General features: G+C 42.6%; 1 protein-coding gene across 2 annotated transcripts in view; it reads left to right on the top strand.

Moving 5' to 3' along the window:
- LOC131698930 (pleckstrin homology domain-containing family G member 6-like) overlaps positions 1–21657 on the top strand; it is a 25822-nt gene extending 4165 nt beyond the window's left edge. For both annotated transcript variants that reach the window (XM_058993993.1, XM_058993992.1), the window contains exons 3-17: positions 2488–2610; positions 3150–3314; positions 4151–4246; positions 5079–5129; positions 5984–6133; positions 10105–10215; positions 12435–12584; positions 12924–13061; positions 13346–13465; positions 13619–13751; positions 14363–14478; positions 15025–15161; positions 16556–17518; positions 17796–18044; positions 20494–21657. In XM_058993993.1, coding sequence (XP_058849976.1) covers positions 2488–2610; positions 3150–3314; positions 4151–4246; positions 5079–5129; positions 5984–6133; positions 10105–10215; positions 12435–12584; positions 12924–13061; positions 13346–13465; positions 13619–13751; positions 14363–14478; positions 15025–15161; positions 16556–17518; positions 17796–18044; positions 20494–20503 — 2712 coding nt within the window. In that variant the 3' untranslated portion in view covers positions 20504–21657. The remainder of the gene's footprint in view (positions 1–2487; positions 2611–3149; positions 3315–4150; positions 4247–5078; positions 5130–5983; positions 6134–10104; positions 10216–12434; positions 12585–12923; positions 13062–13345; positions 13466–13618; positions 13752–14362; positions 14479–15024; positions 15162–16555; positions 17519–17795; positions 18045–20493) is intronic.
- Positions 21658–26275: the final 4618 nt, after the last annotated feature.

Genomic DNA, 26275 nt, shown 5'->3' with positions numbered 1-26275 from the left:
CAGTTCTAAACAGCAATGCAAACTCATATATAATTTATAGTAGAGTAGATGGGAGATATGTGAACCTTTTAATTCTCGCTTTTCACCCAAAAGCTAGTTTACCGTGATTGAGGTTTTTAATGTACAGCATGTTTTAAAAAAAACTGTCAAAACAAATGCTAGAAAAAATGGAACTGTGGCAGGATAGCGTCACGGCCCAAGCTGTTACAGGCAGGAATAAGAGACTCAGAGACAGAAGCTGCAGTGAAGCTCTGGAACAAACAAACAAACAAACTGTGACACGAGGGCCAAAATAAAGATTTTAACAAAACAAGCAAACGTAGGCCGGGCATTCGCCTTCACTACCAAATTGCAACCAAAACAGAGTTTCACTTCCTTAACTCCCTTCTCCAGACAAATGAATTCTCCTTCCTTATTTGCTTACGATTGTAAGTCGCCCTGGATAAGGGTGTCTGCTAAGAAATAAATAATAATAATAATAATAATAATAATAATAATAATAATAATAATAATAATAATAATAATAATAATAATAATATATACAGGTGGCCATTCTCCAGTTAGCGCTCAGTTACCTAATTGGGGAAAGGCCACACTTGTGATTGCTGGCAGGGACAGATTTAACCCCATCCCTGCCAACCTTCCATTCCCACACACACTGGTTACACAAGCAGGGCTGCTTCTGCCCTGCCACAGGAACAATGCTTATTATTTGGTTTAATAGCTTGATTGCAGTTTGCCAGTGTGTATATATATAAGCACACAGGATCAGCTGGTCCCAGTCTTTCTCTCCGGTGGTCATTTAGCAAGGACAGGAGCTGCATCTTGAAAATTAAAAACCACAACATGCACTTGGATGGGTATATTTATAATTCATGTTAGCGTTGTAGGCTTTACTGAGGTGACTAGACCTGCTGATGAATGGGTTTGTTTAGAGTCCAGCAGGAATAGTTTCAACAGTGTGCATCGAAACAAGTGGCATGTTTATTATATTACAGATAGATTATTCTAATACAGGTAGATTATTATATTACAGGTAGATTATTATATTACAGATAGATTATTCTATTACATGTATCTTATTCTATTACAGATAGATTATTCTATTACATGTATCTTATTCTATTACAGATAGATTATTCTATTACATGTATCTTATTCTATTACAGATAGATTATTCTATTACAGATAGATTATTATATTACAGATAGATTATTCTATTACATGTATTTTATTCTATTACAGATAGATTATTCTATTACAGATAGATTATTCTATTACATGTATTTTATTCTATTACAGATAGATTATTCTATTACATGTATCTTATTCTATTACAGATAGATTATTCTATTACATGTATTTTATTCTATTACAGATAGATTATTCTATTACAGGTAGATTATTATATTACAGGTAGATTATTATATTACAGATAGATTATTCTATTACATGTATCTTATTCTATTACAGATAGATTATTCTATTACATGTATTTTATTCTATTACAGATAGATTATTCTATTACATGTAGTTTATTCTATTACAGATAGATTATTCTATTGCATGTATCTTATTCTATTACAGATAGATTATTCTATTACAGGTAGATTATTCTATTACAGGTAGATTATTCTATTACAGATAGATTATTCTATTACAGGTAGATTATTCTATTACAGATAGATTATTCTATTACATGTATTTTATTCTATTACAGATAGATTATTCTATTACATGTATCTTATTCTATTACAGATAGATTATTCTATTACATGTATCTTATTCTATTACAGATAGATTATTCTATTACATGTAGTTTATTCTATTACAGATAGATTATTCTATTACAGATAGATTATTCTATTACAGGTAGATTATTCTATTACAGATAGATTATTCTATTACAGATAGATTATTCTATTACAGGTAGATTATTCTATTACAGATAGATTATTATATTACAGGTATCTTCTTATTAGATAGGGCATGACACTCTGATATCACTTCAAATGACAGAAAATACAATCTAAAGAAAGTATTCAACTCTGCAGGCGTGACTTTTTAAAGCCTTTTGCTCCAACATACAATGTGCACATTTTCTGACAGGCTAATGTAAGATAATGAGCAGTTACACATTTACAAGCCCTTCAGTGAAATCCCTGAGTTGTTTATTTCCAATTCTGTAGCAATACTTCTTATTTTATTATATCTTTGTACCAATGCACCCCCCTCACAAAAACAAAGTGTCAGGTTTTGAGGAATCCCATCATCAGCGTTTCACGAGAACAGAGTCTAGACCTGTGTGGAGACAGTCTATCTGTGTGTCACGCTTACACTTCCACATGTTGTTACAAAAGTGCCGGACATTTGTTTCGGACATTCTTTAGCACAAGATATTAGAACCTGGGGGTCTGAAATGGCATCGGTCTGTCTGTCTGGGGATGAATATCACTGACATATTGCTTTCATTGGATTTCTTTCCAGAGTAAAGGTAAACAGAAGAAGCACCCTGAATATGTGACGCTGGGTAAGGGATCCTCCAACAATCCCAAACACAACCGTGCAACGCTGCGCATGGGAATCTTCAGCCAGGGACCGTCTGAAAAGGTGCATCACAAGTTACAAGAGTAACCGGCCTTCATAGAAACAAACAAACAAGAAAGCAAGTCATGCACGTAATAGCATTTTAAACTCAGAGAAAAAAAACTTATTTTTATTTATTTTTATTTTTATTAATAAGCCACGGATTATTACAGAAAATCTATAGAACTGTTGCCGTTTTCATATCGATATAGCCAGGGATTGATTTGTGGCGGATCACTGATCATTGAAACCGGGACGATTTTACTGTTTCCAACCGGGACTGAAAAGTGAGACAATCCCAGCTTTCCCAGGGAGTCTGCTGACCCTGTGCAAGTAATGCCTGTTGGTCCGTTTGAGCTGATCATTGAGAAATACTAAAAGAAACGCCATACCTTCAATGACAAACGTTTCCACTAAAAGTCTTTCTCAATGTCTTCTCAAAGACTTCTCATCAAAAATGTTTGTCATTGAATTTATTAAGTTTATTTTAGTATTTCTAAATGTACCACTATTGATGGTGATGATAATAATAATACTAATGATCCCTGGTATTTCCTCCTCAGGACTCAGGCAAGGTGGAGCAGCTGAAGAACAAGCTTGTCTCCTACAGCATGTTTGGCCTCCCCAGACTGCCGGCAGAGGTGGGCTCAAAATGGGAGATCAGAATGGGAGAGGAAACCAGTATCAGCCTGGAGAGCTCCTGGAAAGACATTGTGCAGGGACATGAGGTGAGAGACAGAGACCACTGTCCATCTGTCCGTCTGTGTTCCTGCCTGCCTGTGTGTCTGTCTGTGCGCCTGTCTGTCTGTCTGTGTGCCTGTCTGTGTGTCTGTCTGTGTGCCTGTCTGTGTGTCTGTCTGTGTGCCTGTCCGTCTGTCTGTGTGCCTGTCTGTCCGTCTCTCTGTGTGCCTGTCTGTCTGTGTGCCTGTCTGTGTGTTTCTCTGCCTGCCTGCCTGCCTGTCCGCTCCTCTGTCAGTCTACCCACCTCCCTGCATGTATCTTTGTCTGATTGATTCTGCTATGGTACCATGGTACTGTGCTGGACTGCAATGGAGCAGTGTGGAGTAGTGGTTAGGGCTCTGGACTCTTGACCGGAGGGTTGTGGGTTCAATCCCCAGTGGGGGACACTGCTGTTGTACCCTTGAGCAAGGTACTTTACCTAGATTGCCCAGTAAAAACCCAACTGTATAAATGGGTAATTGTATGTAAAAATAATGTGATATCTGTATAATGTGAAATAATGTATAATGTGATATCTTGTAACAATTGTAAGTCACCCTGCATAAGGGCATCTGCTAAGAAATAGATAATAATAATAATAACTGGGATCCCACTGGGGTGTCAAAATATGAAAACATCTGATTCCACTGTGGTCCCATTCTACCCATAGCAGACTCACTAAAACACCAAAGCCGCCGCAGAGCCCCCCTCTGGAGCAGGACACTTAGGATGTCTAGACCTGGGCTGGACCTACACTACAAAAAAAAAGACCTGAGTTACCTCAGCCATCCCAACAGTGAAGAGTGTGAACTGGGTGTTCATGTCTGCTTTGTTTTTCCTCCAGGCTATGAGCAAAAAGCAGTCTCACCTGCAAGAGGCGATCTGGGAGCTGATCCATACGGAGCTCACCTACATGAAGAAGCTGCGAGTCATCACTGATGTAAGAACAGAGAGAGCAAATCCACTGACACTGACACGCACCTCATACTGAAATAAGAGAGCTATGTCCTGTGTTGTCCGTATCGCAGTGTTATATTTATAAAGATACTGACGACTCTTTTGAAATGTTTATTCACACATCATGGCAACTAGACATTTCTCAACATTCACTCAGGGGTGGTCGCCAGGAGAAAGATAATTTCTCTTCTAAGGATCGCAGTGTATCCAGATCACGCTCCCTCCTACAATTCAGATTTTCTGTTCCCAGAATAAGACATTTCAATCAGTAGCATTGTTGCAGGAGGGAGCGTGAACTGGATGCACTGCAATGTTTAGAAGAATGGTGAATGTTCCCAAGTAAACATTGAAAAAAAAAACCTCTAGTTTATTTTCCCTTTGCTGTATGAATGTGTGTTTAGATTCACTTCTCTTTAAGAAGCTCGAATCACTGTGACCTCACTGGAGCTCTCAGAATCATTTCCTGTAACCTCCAAGTACACCAGGTACACCAGTGTGTAACCACTAAGCTGATCCCTTGCAACACTCAGGGAATATAAGAAAACATAGAACAAATGTTGTGTTTCTTACATCCCTTAGGGGCAAGGGTGTTGCAAGGGGATAGGTTAATGGTTACACGCTGGTGTAGCAGATCTGAACGCCTGGTTGACATTCCTGTTTGTTTACATTCTCACAGCTATAAGGAAAGTTGTTGTTCAGCTGTCAGGACACAAGCCCCCCCCTTCCCTTGAACCCTGCTTGCCTCTATAGGACACAATATTGATCTAAAGTTCTGATGTGTTGTTTATTTCACTGTGGTTTTGATTTCTTTACAGTTGTTTATCTGTGGGATTTTGAATCTTCATTCAGTTGGATTTCTCACAGACGTAAGTTTTGATTCTTGTAAGTTGTAAGTTAAATGTGCTTTATTTTGCTCTTATCTGCCCCCTATTTTTACTGCATTTAATCCTGTACTTCAGAATACTGTAATCTGCCAAGTGTTTAACCTGTAGTATTTTGTATTTAATCATATCCTGATGTAACTATCACTATTTAATCATATCCTGATGTAACTATCACTATTATCTGCTGTATTATTGAATTGTGGTTTGTCACACTTGAACAAAAGTTATTGTATTTTTTGCTCTTATTGTATTACTTGTATTGTAACACTTGAAATGTATTTGCTTACGATTGTAAGTCGCCCTGGATAGGGCGTCTGCTAAGAAATAAATAATAATGTAAGGTTTTCCGTTAAGATTTATATACAGTTAAAATGTAGTTCAAGTACAGTGTAGTCTAGTGATATCAAACTGCAGTACAATGTAATTCCAGTACAGTCTAGTTTAGTGATCTTAAACTGTAGTTACAATGTAATTCTGCCTTCATCAGTGTTATAGAAACTAGAAGAGACTGAGTCAAACAGACAAGCATTTCTTCTCATGTTTGTTGAGTGGATTTTCTGATGCTGCACAGGGAGTTTATCCAGAACTTCACTCAATAAGGAAATACATAAGCTCTGATTAATCTTTTCAAATGTCAAGATAACATCAACTATGCACCTGAAAGTATTTTGCTGTCCTTGAGTGAAAATCCTAACTTCTAAGTAACCCAGTAAAGGAGTGATTTCAACTTCTGTGTCTTGTCTTGGATCCAATACAAGGTATCAAAATTCCTTCTTTTCCTGTATTAGGTTCTGACAGATTCCTGTTTTTATTTTTTATTTTTTGAATTTCTTCAGGTGGATCCGGAACTCCTGTTCAGCAATATTCCTCAAATAATCTGCGCACACAGAACCTTCTGGCAGGAAGTGATATCACCGCTGCTGCAGGAAGTGAGGCAAACCAGGAAACCCTTTGACCCTCAGAGATTGCACGATGGCTTCCAAACGGTAAAAAACTAAACAAGAAAATATTGGGGCCAGGAGGTGAGGCAGACAGACAGACAGACAGACAGACAGGCAGGCAGGCAGGCAGGCAGGCAGGCAGGCAGACAGACAGACAGACAGATGGCTAATTCACTAGTCCCTCATTCCTTTCACCTTTCTCTAGAGGCCTGGGTTCCAGACTTCTGCTTATTGTATATGTTAGGATGCTAGATCGAGGTTCATTAAAATCTTTAGAACCCCAAATCTTTTCGTGTTCATGGTGGGGTTGTCTTGCAAATGACCCCGTCGCGATACAGAACATTCACTTAACCCAATCTGAAGATCATACAAAGACACAAGCCACGAGCAGCAACGTCACAGTGCGTGTCCGTCTTCCAATTAAAGCTACAGTACCACATTAGCTGTGCAGTACACAACACAACACAATAAAATAACACATCAAATAGCAACCGAAATATTCTACATTTGTTTAATTCTAACAAATGATCACATTAATAACTAAATAAACATGATCTATGTGTAGAATTGTACACATTTTTCTTCTTTTCTTTTGTTTTAGTTTAACCTAAGATTTAGAATTGAGTGTTTCAAGTTGTGGGTGAACTTTTACTAAATACAATCCAGCACATTCCTTTCTTAAAGTAAGTTAGTTTTTATTTCTCTTCATACATTATCATCTTCATTTTCTTATAATAATAATAATAATAATAAATAAACAAATCAGACAGTTTAATAATTTTATTTTAAAGCATAGGTCTTTATTTATTTATTTTCTTTCCAACACAACACAGTTTGACACATCTGGGGCTAGAATATTTTTCTATTGTTTTGGCCACGTTACAATAATTCAATCAATCAATCAATCAATCCATGCCTTTTTATATAGCGCCTTTCATGGCAATGCCATCCCAAAGGACTTTACAGAAAAAAGTACAATGTCATAAATAAAATAAAAACATGATTACAAACATTACAAAACGATTTACATAATAACAAAACGTACCAAAAGCTAGGAAAAAACAATGTGTTTTCAGCAGTGCTTTACATTTCGCAAGAGAATGAGAGCGTCTCACAACTAGTGGCAACAAGTTCCAAAGTTTAGGAGCACTAGTGGAGAAACTCCGACCTCCCAGAGTGACACACCAGGTCAAGGGAACAGCCAGCACCTCCCAGAGTGACATACCTGGTCAAGGGAACAGCCAGCACCTCCCAGAGTGACATACCTGGTCAAGGGAACAGCCAGCACCTCCCAGAGTGACACACCTGGTCAAGGGAACAGCCAGCAGTTCAGCTCTGAAGAGCACACTGACATGTAGGGATGCAGCAAGTCTGATTATTTTATTCATTTTGCACTCCGTTTATAAGAACCACAGTCGTCCTGTAACGGGTTGACCATTAGATGTCATGAGTTCCCGCATGTATGCACGCCTCCGGAAAATCCATAGTTGCTTGATTCATTAAGAAATTAAGGATAATGGTCAATTGGTTAAGTGCTTGTTAAAGTTAATGCCACCTCGATAACAAGGCTTAGTCGATAGTTTTGTGATGGGGGTATAGAGGAGTAAGGAGGTGGAAGCGTGCGTGCATTGCAGAAGCAGAAGAGAAAGAAACCAAAGAGCGAGTAAGAGATCTGTTTGTTCCAGTTCTATACTGTGCAAATCAGTAAAGTAGTTCTGTATAAACTGTTTTGATTTGTATTTGTTTAGTTGGGTAACTTATCCATCCTAAGCAGAATAAAACCAACACTGGTTTTAAACTGTAAATCGAGACTCCAGCCTGATCGTTTACACTGCCCTCGGCCACGTCACATTACAGTTTAAATACAGCAAACAAATGTCGATGGTGCTCAGTCACTGAGGACAATACATCTAAACAAGTCCTTCTGGATAAGCAGCTTGTGATCACAATTTTGTTTACTCAAGGCTGCAGAATCCTATTTTACAACAGTATACTCGAGAATCGATCGTCTCGTGAGGGTGCCTAGTTTAACTGCCGTGCGGTGTTATGTGTAATGGCCTTTGAATTAAAATGACATTACAGTACAGTATTTTACTGTCAGGACTACCACTGCATTTAAGCATCTGTGGCTTACTTATATTCATTTGCGATGCAAATCTCAGGTTTTCATCAAATTCAAATTCAAATTACGAAACAGCTTTCTTAGCTGTACACGTCATTACACTTGATACAGTACTGTGTTACATGCAGTCAGTTTGCCCCAAAATAATTCTTATAAGCGGATTGCTTGATTCTTACAAACAGAGTATTTTAGCATAGTTAATATAGGAATGATTTTGTCCCAGTGGTCTAGATCATCAGATGCGGTTGCTTCTATATCAGTGATTCTTATAAACGGAGTGCACTGTATTATGTGTTAGAATTGAACAAATGTAGAATATTTAGTTTGCTGTTTGATGTGCTATTGTATTCTGTTGTGCTGTGCACTGCGCAGCCAATGTGCTGCTAATTAGAAGACCGACGAGCACTCTGACGTTGCTGCTTACTGCTTAGGGGGCCCATCTGAATCATTGTTGGTGCCACTGCAGTATAATTATTGTTCTATTGTTCTGCATTTTTGGGTTTTAGCTTTAAAAAAAAAAAAGGGAATTTTTTGGAGTTTATTTGACATATATTAAAAATGGGGATAAAATTGGTAAAAAAAAATAGTTTTTTAATTGAAACATCGATAACAATCGGGGGAATAAAAATCTCAGTTTACACACTTTGGAATATGATGCGTAGCAGTTCTGGTTTGTGATCAGGTTTAATGTCCCTGGCATGTATGATGAAGCACAATCTATGCAAGTCGAAGCCATGTTTTCCCAAGTTAGCTGGTACTTTGTGAATGTTTGGGCAATCGCTGTGCTGATGGAAATAGTATCTACAGAAGATATGAACATGACATCAGCACAAAACAAGCCAGGTTTACTCGCCTTGAAATCATAAAAATAAAAGAAAATTGACACAGCAGCGGTGAAAGCCAGCGTCAAAAATCACACTGGACATTTCCATTAATGCGTTCCGTAAGTTTACCAAAGCATCACCATTTACTGTCAAATATTTACGATTAAGATTATCGGCGTTAGGCAGTGTTTTACTGCAGACAGTACTGTCGCATGAAGTCACCAATACATACCTCTCTGCAATAAACAGTGGCTGTCCAGCAAAGCACAGCGCGGCTCTGACAAACTCATTAACAGTCATTCTGCACTCTCTTTTTATTAAAGCATGTGTAAAAGCTGCATAAATGGATTGCTCGTCTCTCAGTTCACTTTCTTGTTTTAGTTTAAAGTGTTGCTTATTTTTCAGTATGATTTATTGTCAGTGTGAACATGTACCTCAATGCAGCAGTATTTGCAGCGCTATGCATCCTCTGCCTCATCTGACTCACTTTTGCAATTTTTGCTTTTTGTATACTTCAAAACATTCTGTTTTTTTTTAATATTCATAAACTGTTTTCTCCCCATTCCTCATCCACTAAAAATATTATATTTTCATGTAAGCATTTCAATTTAGTTTTTGATTAAGCTAGTTACTAAGCCCAGCAATTGCCACAATAATTAGACTTTCATTGGCCAACTTAATCAGGCGAGAGTGTGTTTGTGAAGTGACAGAGAACCACGTTTGAATGTTATTTGATCCTCTGAAGTCAAAATGTCTGCTGTATCCTAGGATACAGTGTAGGGCTGCTTATTACAATGTCAGAGTCAAAATAAAACAGCATTTTAATCAAAATATTGTGTATTTCCTAGAAAATAGTACCCGGAAAATATTGAATAATAGACAAAAAAATGTCGGTAAAATTCGGAATAAACCGGAAACGCAAACACTGTGTATAATATATAAAACTATGGCGATTGAAACTCAGGGGGACCGTCTGAATCATTGTTGGTGTCACTGCTGTATAATATATAAAACTATTTCGATTGAAACTCATGGGGACTGTCTGAATCCTTTTCTCCCTCACTCCCCAGTTTGACCAGAGATTCCAGTGCTATATCCAGTACTGTGGTGGTGAGGAGCGCTGTATGGAGTATGCGCGCCAACAGATGATGCAGAATCAACACTTCTTGGTCTATGTAGGGGTGAGTACAGACACACCGCCAGACAGACAGACAGACAGACAGACAGACACACATACAGACAGGCACACAGCCCAGCACACACACAGACACACAGACAGACACACAGAGAGACAGACACACAGCCCAGCGCACACACAGACACACAGAGAGACAGACACACAGCCCAGCACACACACAGACACACAGACAGACAGGCACACAGCCCAGGGCACACACAGACACACAGACAGACAGACACACAGCCCACCGCACACACAGGCACACAGACAGACACACAGACTCACAGACAGACAGGCACACAGCCCAGCGCACACACAGACACACAGACAGACAGGCACACAGCCCAGCGCACACACAGAAGCACAGACAGACAGGCTCACAGTCCAGCGCACACACAGACACACAGACAGACAGGCACACAGCCCAGGGCACACACAGACACACAGACAGACAGGCACACAGCCCAGCGCATACACAGACACACAGACAGACAGGCTCACAGCCCAGGTCACACACAGACAGACAGGCACACAGCCCAGGGAACACACAGACACACAGACAGACAGGCACACAGCCCAGGGCACACACAGACACACAGACAGACAGGCACACAGCCCAGGGCACACACAGACACACAGACAGACAGGCACACAGCCCAGCGCACACACAGACACACAGACAGACAGGCACACAGCCCAGGGCACACACAGACACACAGACAGGCAGGCACACAGCCCAGTGCACAGACACACAGACAGACAGACAGGCACACAGCCCAGGGCACACACAGACACACAGACAGACAGACACACAGCCCAGTGCACACACAGACACACAGACAGACAGGCACACAGCCCAGGGCACACACAGACACACAGACAGGCAGGCACACAGCCCAGTGCACAGACAGACAGACAGACACACAGACTCACAGACAGACAGGCACACAGCCCAGCGCACACACAGACTCACAGACAGACAGACACACAGCCCAGCACACACACAGAAGCACAGACTGACAGACACACAGCCCAGGGCACACACAGACACACAGACAGACAGACACACAGCCCAGGGCACACACAGACACACAGACAGACAGGCACACAGCCCAGGGCACACACAGACACACAGACAGACAGACACACAGCCCAGCGCACACACAGACACACAGACAGACAGGCACACAGCCCAGGGAACACACAGACACACAGACAGACAGGCACACAGCCCAGCGCACACACAGACACACAGACAGACAGGCACACAGCCCAGGGCACACACAGACACACAGACAGACAGACACACAGCCCAGCACACACACAGACACACAGACAGACAGGCACACAGCCCAGCACACACACAGACACACAGACAGACAGGCACACAGCCCAGCACACACACAGAAGCACAGACAGACACACAGCCCAGGGCACACACAGACACACAGACAGACAGACACACAGCCCAGGGCACACACAGACACACAGACAGACAGACACACAGCCCAGCACACACACAGACACACAGACAGACAGGCACACAGCCCAGGGAACACACAGACACACAGACAGACAGGCACACAGCCCAGCGCACACACAGACACACAGACAGGCAGGCACACAGCCCAGGGCACACACAGACACACAGACAGACAGACACACAGCCCAGGGCACACACAGACACACAGACAGACAGGCACACAGCCCAGCGCATACACAGACACACATACAGACAGGCACACAGGCAGCCCCTGAAGGATGCTCTTCATGAAATAGTCCTTAATGTTTTCTAAATAAGGCTGTATTTCCTGGTGTGGTGTTCTGTTCTTGTTGTGTCTCCTTGTCTCAATGGGCTGAATTCTCAAAGCTGTTTACTCCAATTTGTCATCAGCACAATTTTTTCACAAAGGAGAAACACACCCATTCAGATACCAACCCAGAAATAAACAATTAAGACTTTTCACTTAGTAGTCTTATTTTTTTTATTTTATAATTTATCGTTTCAGATAATTGTGCTAATGATGATCTGGAGTGAACAGCTTTGAGAATCTAGCCCATTGTCTCTTGTTGTGTCTCCTTGTCTCATTGTCATTGTCTCATATTGTCTCATTGTCTCTTGTTGTGTCTCCTTGTCTCATTGTGTCTTTGTCTTTCGTTGTCTCTTGTTGTGTCTCCTTGTCTCATTGTGTCTTTGTCTCATTGTGTCTCATGTCGCAGTGGGCAGAGACTCACAAGCAGTGCAATCGGATGAGACTGAGTGACATGCTGGCCAGACCCCACCAGAGAATCACCAAGTACCCCCTAATGCTGAAATCCATCCTGAAGAGAACAGAGGTCTCTGCCACCAGGGACAGCCTGGTCTCCATGGTAACTAATCAGCGACAAACAGACAGGGAGTTTCAATAACAGTGATGAAGACACTAGCCCAAATGCTCATCTGTTTGGCTCACTTTTCTAGTTTCAGTAACACAGATAAAGGCACTAGAGCCCAAACGCTTGTCGGCTTGACTCAGTCTCTTCTAGTTTCAGTAACACTGATGAAGGCACTAGAGCCCAAACGCTGGTCTGCTTGACTCAGTCTCTTCTAGTTTCAGTAACACTGATGAAGGCACTAGAGCCCAAACGCTGGTCTGCTTGACTCAGTCTTTTGTAGATTGGCTCACCCTGGCTCGCTGTGTTTCAATATTGTTGGCGTGTGTCTTGCAGGTCAGCTCTGTGGAGAGTTTTCTTCATCATATAAACTCGTTACTTCAGCACAGAGAGGAGCTTCAGAAACTGTCTGTGGCGGCTGGAAGAATAGAGGGGTATGAGGTGCTGGAGAGTGCGAGCGAGGAGGTGGACAAGGTAACTGCAAGTGTGTGTGTGTGTGTGTGTGTGTGTGCGGGTATGTGTGTGTGTGCTTTTACAACAAAGCTGATATTGTTAATACACAATACAAACTTTGAAGACACCATGAAATAAATCTGAGACTGAAGAAACAGTGAATAAAAATAAATGATTAAAAATGACATTATCCACAATGCGTACTGTTAGCTTAACCACTGTTAAGGAATAACATTAGTCTCTCTCTCTCTCTCTCTCTCTCTCTCTCTCTCGCTCTCTCTCTCTCTCTCTCTTTCTTTCTCTAGCATGTTAAGGAATTCTGTCAGCTAGATCTGACCAATCCCATGGTGGGGGTGGGACCTCACCACATTCGACAGCTGCTATTGGAGGACAGCCTGAAGATCCGAGAAGGCAAAGACAGCAAGGTGAACAAGAAGAATACATGTATCACTCAGGTTTCACCCCAATATCACTGATGAAGCCACTAGAACCCAAACGCTGGTCTGCTTGACTCAGTTACCTCAAGTCTCCCTCCCCCGGTGTCTTGTAACCTCGACTCTGCTGTTTCCTGTCTGTAGGTGGAAGTTCATGCCTTCCTCTTCTCTGATGTTCTGCTCTTCACTAAACTGAGCAAAAAGAGTGAGACGGCCAAAGTGACGCAGGCTCCAGTGCTGATTGACAGGGCTGTGTGCAGAGCACTGAAAGACTCAGGTATAGCATCTGTCTGTCCGTCTGTGCATGTCTGTCAATGTGAGCATGTCTATAGTGCTTCCAGAGTTCTTGGATCAATCAGCTACTAGGAACCAGGCAAGCTCCGATAGGCTGGATGGCCTCCTCTCGCTCGTAATCTTTCATGTGTTTTCATGCCGGTGTGTAATGTTCCTCTCCGATGGGCTGGATGGCCTCCTCTCGCTGGTAATCTTTCATGTGTTTTCATGCCGGTGTGTAATGTTCCTCTCCGATGGGCTGGATGGCCTCCTCTCGCTGGTAATCTTTCATGTGTTTTCATGCCGGTGTGTAATGTTCCTCTCCGATGGGCTGGATGGCCTCCTCTCGCTGGTAATCTTTCATGTGTTTTCATGCCGGTGTGTAATGTTCCTCTCCGACGGGCTGGATGGCCTCCTCTCGCTGGTAATCTTTCATGTGTTTTCATTATTATTATTATTATTATTTATTTCTTAGCAGACGCCCTTATCCAGGGCGACTTACAATCGCAAGCAAATACAAATACATTCAAGTGTTACAATATAAGTCATACAATAAGAACAAGAAATACAATAATTCTCAAGTGTGACATGCCGGTGTGTAATGTTCCTCTCCAGGAAGCTTCCTGCTGATCTGTCGGAACGAGTTCAACTGCGCTATTGCTGCTTACACCATCCAGGCAGCGAGCGCTGAGAAGAGCAAGCAGTGGATGCAGTCAATCCAGAGCGCTCAGGTATGGAATTCAATCACAGGAGGATGCAGTATGAGGAGGTGGTATAGTAACACACTGGTGTTCAATCACAGGAGGATGCAGTATGAGGAGGTGGTATAGTAACACACTGGTGAGCAGCAGTGTAGTCAAGGGGAACTGTGGCAAACTGAGTTTACCCACTTTTCATTTGGGGACCTTCATTAGCATGTTATATAATTGTATCATAATCCTTTGTTAAATGGAACCTGTCTTTCGGTCTGTCTCATTGTCTCTCTGTTTGTTTGTTTCTCTCTCTGTCTGCCTATCTGTCTTTTTCTCTCTGTCTGTCTGTTTATCTGTTTGTCAATCTGTCTGTCTGTCTGTCTGTCTGTCTCCGTCTATCACTCTGTCTGTCTCTCTCGGTCTGCCTGTCTCTCTGTCTGTCCCTCTGCCTCTCTCTGTCTGTCCCTCTCTGTCTGCCTGTCTCTCTGTCTCTCTGTGTCTCTGTCTGCCTATCTCTGTCTGTCTGTCTGTCTGTCTGCTCTCTGCCAATGTATGTCTGTCTGACTGTCTCTTGTTTCTGTCCAGGCTGATCTGATAAAGCTGAAGCAGGCAGAGACACACCGGCGTGAGAAGGAACTGAGAGAGATTGTGGAGGAACTTGAGTCCCAGATTGTCCTCTCCACACAGAACTCCCCGTCGCTGTCGCACAGAGAGAGCAAGAGGTACAGCACAGACTGTACTGAGAGACAGGAGAGAGAGTGGGGAGAGAGGCAGGGAGGGAGGGAGAGAGAGAGGAAGCATGCAGTGCGGCACAGACTGTACTGAGAGACAGGAGAGAGGGGAGAGAGGCAGGGAGAGAGGGAGAGAGAGGGAGCATGCAGTGAGGCACAGACTGTACTGAGAGACAGGAGAGAGGGGAGAGAGGCAGGGAGGGAGGGAGAGAGAGGGAGCATGCAGTGTGGCACAGACTGTACTGAGAGACAGGAGGGAGAGAGGGGAGAGAAGCAGTGAGGTAGGGAGAGAGAGAGGAAGCATGCAGTGTGGCACAGACTGTACTGAGAGACAGGAGAGAGGGGAGAGAGGGGGACAAAGAGAGGAAGCATGCAGTGTGGCACAGACTGTACCGAGAGACAGGAGGGAGAGAGAGGAGAGAGGCAGGGAGGGAGGGAGAGAGAGGGAGCATGCAGTGCGGCACAGACTGTACTGAGAGACAGGAGGGAGAGGGGGGAGAGAGGCAGGGAGGGAGGGAGAGAGAGGGAGCATGCAGTGCGGCACACACTGTACTGAGAGACAGGAGAGAGGGGAGAGAGGGGGACAGAGAGAGGATGCATGCAGTGCGGCACAGACTGTACTGAGAGACAGGAGGGAGAGAGAGGAGAGAGGCAGGGAGAGAGGGAGCATGCAGTGCGGCACACACTGTACTGAGAGACAGGAGGGAGAGGGGGAGAGAGGCAGGGAGGGAGGGAGAGAGGGAGCATGCAGTGCGGCACAGACTGTACTGAGAGACAGGAGGGAGAGGGGGGAGAGGGAGCATTATTATTATTATTATTATTATTATTATTATTATTATTATTATTATTATTATTATTATTATTTCTTAGCAGACGTCCTTATCTAGGGTGACTTACAATTGTTACAAGATATCACATTATTTTTACATACAATTACATTATTTTTTACACATTATGTTTACAGTGCATGCAGTGCAGCACAGACTGTACTGAGAGACTGGAAGGAGGGAGGGAGGGAGAGAGGGAGCATGCAGTGTGGCACAGACTGTACTGAGAGACAGGAGGGAGAGGGGGGAGAGAGGCAGGGAGGTAGGGAGAGAGGGAGCATGAGAGGCAGCATAGACTGTACTGAAAGCCAGGAGAATTAGTTTTCTACATTATTTCATAGCTTAGCCTTGAAAGAAAGAAAGAAAGAAAGAAAGAAAGAAAGAAAGAAAGAAAGAAAGAAGAGCATTATTATAGAGTAGCTGATTCTGGGGGATACTAACAGATGTAGGGGACAGTGCTTTGCTTTTCACATTGTTCATGCTCTTCGTCGTTAGACAACGGGTTCCAGTGTTCTGCCCTCATTCGTCTTCTGTGGGCCTCCCTGTTTATTTTCACAGCCAGCAAACGGAAGCCAGGAATGGAATGCTCATCCCCCAGCTGCTGGTAACCAACAGTGAATCTCAGAACACAACGTCGACAAAGGCAGAGGGCCAATCCGAACCCGGGGGCCCCATTTCTCCTGACCCGGAGGATCTGGGGATCTTCTCCAGGAACGTGGTGTCTCCGAGAATCCGCCGGAGGAAACCACTACACACCCCCAACAGGAAGACACCCCTGCTGACGACCTTCGACCTCACACAGCCAGGTTTGTCAGGACCTGGGACAGAGTCTTCAAACCAGGATGCCCACTCACCGCCTGATTCAAACTCAAACTCTAATGCATCTTTCACTTCGACGGCACCTGATTTCAACCTGAGGACCCCAGACCCCATTTCAAATCCAGACGTGACATCTGCGGATCTGCCGTACTCCATTCCTGACCGCATGCTGAGGACCCAGCGGTGGCTGTCAGCCTCCAATCACATCTCAAACACCCTTTCTCCGCCTGGCACTTCCAGGACCCAAACTGAGGCACCCTACGTGGTGCCCGAACCTTACTTCCCCCAAAAATGGCTCTCCGCAGACCATCTGAACTCCAACACAGCGGGATCCTGTTTAAGGACCCAAAGTGACCGTTCTGGTGTCAACATGTCAAGTTTAGGTGCCCACTCCGCACCCAATTTGTTTTCAAGGACCCCAAGGGGCTCAGCCAGGTCCCGTTCAGTAGCAGATATCCTCTTGCGGGCCGAGGCTCTGGAGAAGGACTGGAGCAGCCGACACGGGTCCGAGAAAAGCTTCTCCCTGGCAGGCACCGGATCCTGGGACGGCAGCAGCGAGGGGAGTGACGTGGACCAGCTCTTGGAGGCCGAGGACCTTGAGTTTGTGAAGGGCCATGCCTACTCTGGGGCCACCGAGAACCAGGACGCGCCCTTCGACCCGGAAGAGATGGAGTACATGGAGAGACTGCACAACCAGCTCAGGTAAACAAACCCCCTGGTTCACAACACCCAGAGACAAGCTAGTGGAAGAGACTGAGTCAAGCAGACAAGCGTTTAGGCTCATGCCTTAATTAAGCAGTAGTCTTGTACCATAAGAGACAGGAAAAAGGGGGTCAACTGCACCTTCACAAACAAATTTTAAAGAGGGGGGCAGTGATAATGTTGCTGGTGCTAATAATAGGTATGGAAATGGATTGTAAAGCATTCATTAGCGCTTCTTTAACTGGTACAGCCTCCTTTTCTTCTGCTTGGTTTCCAGAGATAGACACTCCCCTGTGTTCTTTGATTTCCCCCTCCCTCTTGGGGCCTGGGGGGAGGGCGATGCCTCTGAAGGGAGGAGGGGTCTGCTGCCCAGTGAGGAGATGGTCTGTGAATCTGGAGACCCCCGTGCCCTCCAGAGCGAGGGGGGAAAGGAGGAGGGGGTGGAGGGGGACCGGCGGTCGGGCAGGAGGCTGACTCTCTCAGAGCTGCAGAAGATCCGAGGCACAGAATTCGACCAGCACACTGCGTGAGTTACACCTTATTTTATTTTATTATCTGCCATTGCAGAAGCATATGCCAAGTGACGAGGGATACAGCACTTCACACTAAGAGCATTACACATACAGCGCTCCCCCTTTATAAAGCTGAGGGAACGCAAAACCACTTTGTGGTTTAGAACGTGGTTTCAGGAGACTAGGTTTCATGCCACTGCATGGCACACCAGGGGAGACTTGGGGTTTGATACAGCAAAGTTGCCCCATACTAGGTCTCCCGGTCTCCTAGAACCAGGTTTCACGCCCCTGTTCTTAAAAAATGGTTTTGTGTTCCCTCAGCTTAACACTGCAGCTGGGAGCCATAGTTACAAGACCATGCTACAGTGGCATTATAGGGCAACGACCATGCCGTTTAGTAACTGGTTCTGTGGTATAAATACAGTGCCTTGCGAAAGTATTCGGCCCCCTTGAACTTTGCGACCTTTTGCCACATTTCAGGCTTCAAACATAAAGATATGAAACTGTAATTTTTTGTGAAGAATCAACAACAAGTGGGACACAATCATGAAGTGGAACGAAATTTATTGGATATTTCAAACTTTTTTAACAAATAAAAAACTGAAAAATTGGGCGTGCAAAATTATTCAGCCCCTTTACTTTCAGTGCAGCAAACTCTCTCCAGAAGTTCAGTGAGGATCTCTGAATGATCCAATGTTGACCTAAATGACTAATGATGATAAATAGAATCCACCTGTGTGTAATCAAGTCTCCGTATAAATGCACCTGCACTGTGATAGTCTCAGAGGTCCGTTTAAAGCGCAGAGAGCATCATGAAGAACAAGGAACACACCAGGCAGGTCCGAGATACTGTTGTGGAGAAGTTTAAAGCCGGATTTGGATACAAAAAGATTTCCCAAGCTTTAAACATCCCAAGGAGCACTGTGCAAGCGATAATATTGAAATGGAAGGAGTATCAGACCACTGCAAATCTACCAAGACCTGGCCGTCCCTCTAAACTTTCAGCTCATACAAGGAGAAGACTGATCAGAGATGCAGCCAAGAGGCCCATGATCACTCTAGATGAACTGCAGAGATCTACAGCTGAGGTGGGAGACTCTGTCCATAGGACAACAACCAGTCGTATACTGCACAAATCTGGCCTTTATGGAAGAGTGGCAAGAAGAAAGCCATTTCTTAAAGATATCCATAAAAAGTGTTGTTTACAGTTTGCCACAAGCCACCTGGGAGACACACCAAACATGTGGAAGAAGGTGCTCTGGTCAGATGAAACCAAAATCGAACTTTTTGGCAACAATGCAAAACGTTATGTTTGGCGTAAAAGCAACACAGCTCATCACCCTGAACACACCATCCCCACTGTCAAACATGGTGGTGGCAGCATCATGGTTTGGGCCTGCTTTTCTTCAGCAGGGACAGGGAAGATGGTTAAAATTGATGGGAAGATGGATGGAGCCAAATACAGGACCATTCTGGAAGAAAACCTGATGGAGTCTGCAAAAGACCTGAGACTGGGACGGAGATTTGTCTTCCAACAAGACAATGATCCAAAACATAAAGCAAAATCTACAATGGAATGGTTCACAAATAAACATATCCAGGTGTTAGAATGGCCAAGTCAAAGTCCAGACCTGAATCCAATCGAGAATCTGTGGAAAGAACTGAAAACTGCTGTTCACAAATGCTCTCCATCCAACCTCACTGAGCTCGAGCTGTTTTGCAAGGAGGAATGGGCAAAAATTTCAGTCTCTCGATGTGCAAAACTGATAGAGACATACCCCAAGCGACTTACAGCTGTAATCGCAGCAAAAGGTGGCGCTACAAAGTATTAACTTAAGGGGGCTGAATAATTTTGCACGCCCAATTTTTCAGTTTTTTATTTGTTAAAAAAGTTTGAAATATCCAATAAATTTGGTTCCACTGCATGATTGTGTCCCACTTGTTGTTGATTCTTCATAAAAAATTACAGTTTCATATCTTTATGTTTGAAGCCTGAAATGTGGCAAAAGGTCGCAAAGTTCAAGGGGGCCGAATACTTTCGCAAGGCACTGTAGCTTCCTTATAACGAGTGAACGCTGTTCAAATAGACAAACGCTTAGCCAATCGTAATGAAACTTGGTTCGGACATTCTCTAGTTATTGAGAGTATGAAAATCTAGGAGCACATGGACTGACTGTCCATCCATTATGTCCACTTATATTTTTACAAATGTCCAGAGAACATCCAGTTCTCCAGATTCTCCAGTTTTCTGGCGGTATGTGGCGGGTGTCTGTCTGTCCGCCACACTCACATTGTTACACCAAGAGAAGCTCTTACAAATTGTTTTAAAACTTGGTCAAGACATTCTTCAGCATGCATGGCATTGAGCCAGCCTGGTAAATCTCCTCCTGAACTGTAGGGGCGCTATGGTGAACCTTTAAAATACATGCTTTATTTAAGATGCTGTATGTTTCTCTCCACCAGATCCTTCTAGAAGACACGTGTAGCTCAAGTAACCCTCCAAGAAAGAGAGACTGAAACATGCTTTCCTGAGCAGACACGTGACTATCATGAGACTTTTGAATATACAGAAGATTTGGAACATTTTAACTGACAGGACATTCTATCAAAAAGCAATCCTGTACAACAGGACCGTGACATTCGGAAACAGATCAACAATACAAAACCTTTTTATTGATCTAAACTGAGATTTAAAAAATAAACACAGTACAAGTTCATTATAAATCAAGTCAAGCAGCTAACAAGTGTTTGGGCCGGTGCCTAGATCAGTTCAGCAGTGAGTCCCTGTTTGGGCCGGTGCCTAGATCAGTTCAGCAGTGAGTCCCTGTTTGGGCCGGTGCCTAGATCAGTTCAGCAGTGAGTCCCTGTTTGGGCCGGTGCCTAGATCAGTTCAGCAGTGAGTCCCTGTTTGGGCCGGTGCCTAGATCAGTTCAGCAGTGAGTCCCTGTTTGGGCCGGTGCCTAGATCAGTTCAGCAGTGAGTCCCTGTTTGGGCCGGTGCCTAGATCAGTTCAGCAGTGAGTCCCTGTTTGGGCCGGTGCCTAGATCAGTTCAGCAGTGAGTCCCTGTTTGAGCCGGTGCCTCCATCAGTTCAGCAGTGAGTCCCTGTTTGGGCCGGTGCCTCCATCAGTTCAGCAGTGAGTTCCTGTTTGGGCCGGTGCCTAGATCAGTTCAGCAGTGAGTCCCTGTTTGGGCCGGTGCCTAGATCAGTTCAGCAGTGAGTCCCTGTTTGAGCCGGTGCCTCCATCAGTTCAGCAGTGAGTCCCTGTTTGGGCCGGTGCCTCCATCAGTTCAGCAGTGAGTTCCTGTTTGGGCCGGTGTCTCCATCAGTTCAGCAGTGAGTTCCTGTTTGGGCTGGTGCTTCCAACAGTTCAGCAGTGAGTCAGTTTCTTCCAGGTCTTACAATGCTGCATAGCTAGTTCATCCCTCACTTCAAACACTATATCAGTAACTCTGCATAGAGAAAAGTAGAATAAACTAAGGCAAATAGCAGATGACTCATTAACTTCTATACAGTATTGCTGTTTCTGTTATGCTGTATCTTTGCATAATTTAAGGGAGAATGGTATATAGGCTATAATTCTAGTTTAATATGTTTTATTTAAAATATATGCTATATATACACATATGCAATATATATATATATATATATATATATATATATATATATATATATATAATGTGTCTAATAAAGTCTTGAATGTAATCAGAAAATCATGTTTGTTATTCTGTATAATTCAATCTTTGTATTCATTGTGATATTGCAGCAGCTGCCCCGCAGCACAGTGTTTGGTATTGATAGTGTGGTAACCTGACGGGCGGTCAAGGCTGGTCAGCAGCAGGAGTAGCAAACACACAGGCAGTAACTGCAGTTTAAGCACCTTGGTGCACTTTTATTACTTTACAAAAACAAACAGAACAGGAAAATAATAAAAATTTCAAACAAAACACTTTATATATCTAGCACGTTACCTCGTCTCTTTCACTGCACCTCTGTTCAGGCTGGGCAGCACCTTCACAGAACCATCTCTTCTCCCAACAAACATTCCTTTGTCTGTTTTTATAGGGTGTGTCCAGGGGTAGTTGACTTCAATAACTTCAATGAAACACACCCACACCCAGGTGCAGAGCCTTTGCTCTGCCACAATAGCTGCAGCAACTACATGTAGGAAGGTGTGGAATCAGACCACTTCACAGCGGCTCACGTGAACCGGTCACAAAACGAATATCGAGCCACACTTCTGACATTCAAGACCTTTTGTATTTCTTTATTTTAAATACAGTAATAATCCGGATGTGATGCTTTCCTAAAACTATATCAATCCACATTTCTGACATTCAGGATTTTTTGTATTTCTTTATTTTAAGTAATAATCGGAGTGTGATGCGTTCATAAAAACGACATCGTGCTGGTGCTTTGTTTCACTTGTCACCTCTTCTTTCCAAGACAGCTGACCTATGACCTATGCCCCTATCACTTCTGATTGGCTAGCTGTGGAAAAGGCCAATCTTCTATTGCTTACAAAGAAAACCGAAAGAGGCTGCCAAAGACCCTCTGGCAAGGCACAGACTAGTATTTTAAACTTTTTCGGTATTATTTTTCTGTTTTTTGTAAAACAGATGCTAAGCTATTAGCTGATTAGAAAAGAGCCTGTTGTGTGATTGCTGTGCTTGTTGGAATATTTTAAACAAAAAAAAAGTTTACTTTTAGAAGCATTTCAGGGCAAAGTTGTTTGCTTAAAATATTTTTTTTCCTTTTGATTTAGTTTTGCTAACCTAGTTTGCCATTGGCCATATTTACATGTTTGTGTAGATTTGAACGTTGTATATACAAATTTATAAAAATGATGATGCCTTTTAACTAGATTTGAACAGAAGCAACATTAGTTATCTATTTGACATGCTCAATTAATCAATTGTGAAACTATTAAAACATGAAGATGGACAAATGTGTTATGATAAAAATACAATGCTTATATATGAGATTTGGCTAGCTGTACAATATTGTATTATTATTATTATTATTATTATTATTATTATTATTATTATTATTATTATTATTATTATTATTATTATTAAAATAAAATACAGACTGTAAATGCTCCCCACCCCCTCCAAAAATAAGCCTCAGGGTATGAAACCAGGATCACCCATCTGCAGGAGAGTTCCAGATGGCCATCTTGAGGACAGCAGCACTGGTTCAGGTTAGATGAGGAAAAATAGCTGTACAATGTTTTTATTATAGAAATAAACAAAAGGAAAAAAATGATTTTGTCTTTACAGAATTAGATGCAGGTACAGAGAAGTATAACAGTGGCCTATTGTAAGAACACACACTCTGTCAGATGCAAAGTGCTGTGAGGTTTTCATGCATCCATGGCAGCTTCATGAAAAATAGAGAAGACCTCACACAACAAAGTTAGGTCATTGAGGAGGGAATGGCTCACACAGTTTTCTTGGTTGCTTTATTCAGCAGTTGATGATGGACTTTTTGGTAGAAAAACAGGACAAGACACATCAGACTCATTTGAATAGTCCATGAGCCAAACATGGGGTCTGTAGGTGATCATCAACACATGAAATGGTGTTCACAGCGAGACAGGATCCACCATGTACAATTAAATTATATTTTGATGGCAAAATAATTATAGAAACATGTTATACTCAATCGATAGACAACTATTATTAAACTTCTCTTACATATTTTAGAGACATGAATTATATGCTTGATGTCAGTTATTATTAAAAATACCTTGTGTATTGTTTTATTAAATAGTAATTCCAAACATAGGTGGCCATTTTCCCAAAGGGGGTTTTGGCAAACTGTACAATGGCCTCAATGCCAGTGCCAGCGCAGAACTGCATGTGTTTTTGTTTATTTAAAGTGACATACACCCAGAAATATATTTTTAAGGATTGCTCTGAAATTGGGCATGTTACACTCAGGCTGCTACTCTGATCATAAAACACTTTGAACGGAGCATCTGCGTGCCACGTTTCCAGACATATGCCTGAAAACATGTTTTTTCGTGCCATAGAGATTATGGCATGGGTGGTCGACTCTTATCTGACCCTGTAATTCTGCAACCACTGCTGCAAGAGGGGGTATCTTTAGATGCCCAAGGGTCTTAGCTATCCAGAGAGCTATGCTTGAGCCTTACATACATAGACTGATTTAAATAAAAAAAGAACCTGCAAACCGTGTTTATTGTTCTATGCAAAAATGAGCATCTAATACCAGGCCCTCAAACAGGTTCTGAAAGGCCCAGGTGGCTGAAACGCACCACAGCGTATTAGGGGGACATGCAGATAATGAATCCTGAAGCTCAAGTACTTGGCTCTTTTGGTTTTGCAGCAGTAGCTGCCCTTAGATGCACGGAAACGACATATAGGATTTGTGGCTTGTTTGGTTGTCGTGCAGAAGCTATCTGAACACGCTCCTAATATTGATTTGCCCCAGGGGTCGCAGAGTTAGGGGGTCAGATAAGAGTCCACCACCCATCCCATTAATCTCTGCGTCACGAAAAAGCACGTTTTCAGGCGTATCTCTGGAAGCGTGGCACGTAGACGCTCCATTCAAAGTGTTCTGGGATTTGAATAAGTATGACTATGCACACTAAATATCAGAGGAACCCTTTAAAAAAAGTAGTTTTGGTGAATGTCACTTTAAATAAATGCTTCTTATGCAGTCTATGGGAAATCATACAATTTGCCAAAAACACCTTTGTGAAAACGGCCACCATTGGGCTTTCTTTAGCTAAGACCATTGGTCATCTAACGAGACCCCCTTGAGTTCATTGCCCCAGGGATTGCTGAGCTGCAGGGTAAAACACAAGGTATCCCTTTCAGTGAACATGTCTCACTGAAGTCAGCGACACTTATGCTAATAAGATGAACAACATTTATTTTACAATATCGATAATATCTTAAAAACTACAAAAGATACAATTCTAGTATGTTCATCTTTTGTTCTCCACACCTCCATTATGTTTGGAATTACTATTTAATAAAAAAATACATAAGGCATTTTTAATAATAATAATAATTCATGTCTCTAAAGTATGTAAGAGAAGTTTCATAATAATTGTCTGTGGCTTGAGTATAACATGTTTCTATAATTATTTTGCCACACAAATATAATTTAATTGTACAGGGTGGAGCCTGTCTCGCTGTGAACGTTATCTGCAGTAATTGTACGTAATGCAAAACTTGTGGCCATAGCATCTCTCTCAGCTAAAGTAATATAGTTGATAGTTTTCAAGCAATTTGTTAGCAATTTGGATGTTCGCACTCATGAACACAAACTAATACATTATTATTATTATTATTATTAATAATATTATTATTATTATTATTATTATTATTATTATTATTATTATTTATTTATTTATTTATTAGCAGACGCCCTTATCCAGGGCGACTTACAATTGTTACAAAATATCACAGTACAAAGTATCACATTGTAAACTATCACATTTCAGACTATCACAAAGATCAAAATCAAATAAGAGCAAATAATAGAGAATACAGTAAATAATTAGCAGGTTCGACTAAGAGCAGTTAACCTATAGTAAAACTATTTGCTTATACAAGTAAAGTCCAGTATGAGCATGTAGTAATTATGGATGAGAATGATTTCAAATAAAAGCAATTACAAAAGGTGTGAGTATGGATACCTATAATAGTAATGTCAAATACAAGAGTTGTGAGGTTTGCACATGCTATCTGAACAGGTGTGTCTTGAGGAGGCGCCGGAAGGTGGTCAGGGACTGAGCAGTCGTGATATCCGTGGGTAGGTCGTTCCAGCACTGAGGGGCGAGATCTGGAAGTGGGGGAACGGAGGGGGGTAGCTAACTAGGAGCTGTGTGGAGTAGTCGGTGAGGAAGGGGTGAATTCTGCGTATGTTGCTGAGGAAGAAGTGACAGGAGTCGAGATGTACTGAGAGTAAGAGAGGGAGGGGTCAAAGGTGACACAGGGATTTTGTTAGTTAGTATAAAAGTATAATTAATATTAACAAAAATGTTTTTCGATTCACTGACCTTTGGCATGCTAGGCAAAAGTCCTCACCACTACACTATAGTGATGTAATCACCTCACACACAGAACTGACAGGCAGGCAGGGAGAATGGGCCAGTGTAGTGAGAGATACAGAGCGAGGAGTAACACACAAGCACAACCACACACATTCAACAAAATAATAACAGGCAAAACACATATCCCAGTAGAGGGAGAGCAGGGGAACAAAT

Source organism: Acipenser ruthenus, chromosome 20 (assembly GCF_902713425.1).
Source record: "Acipenser ruthenus chromosome 20, fAciRut3.2 maternal haplotype, whole genome shotgun sequence".
In the NCBI taxonomy this organism is placed as follows: Eukaryota; Metazoa; Chordata; class Actinopteri; order Acipenseriformes; family Acipenseridae; genus Acipenser; species Acipenser ruthenus.
Note: the sequence above shows the minus strand (reverse complement) of the source record. Positions and strands in the feature narration are given on the sequence as shown.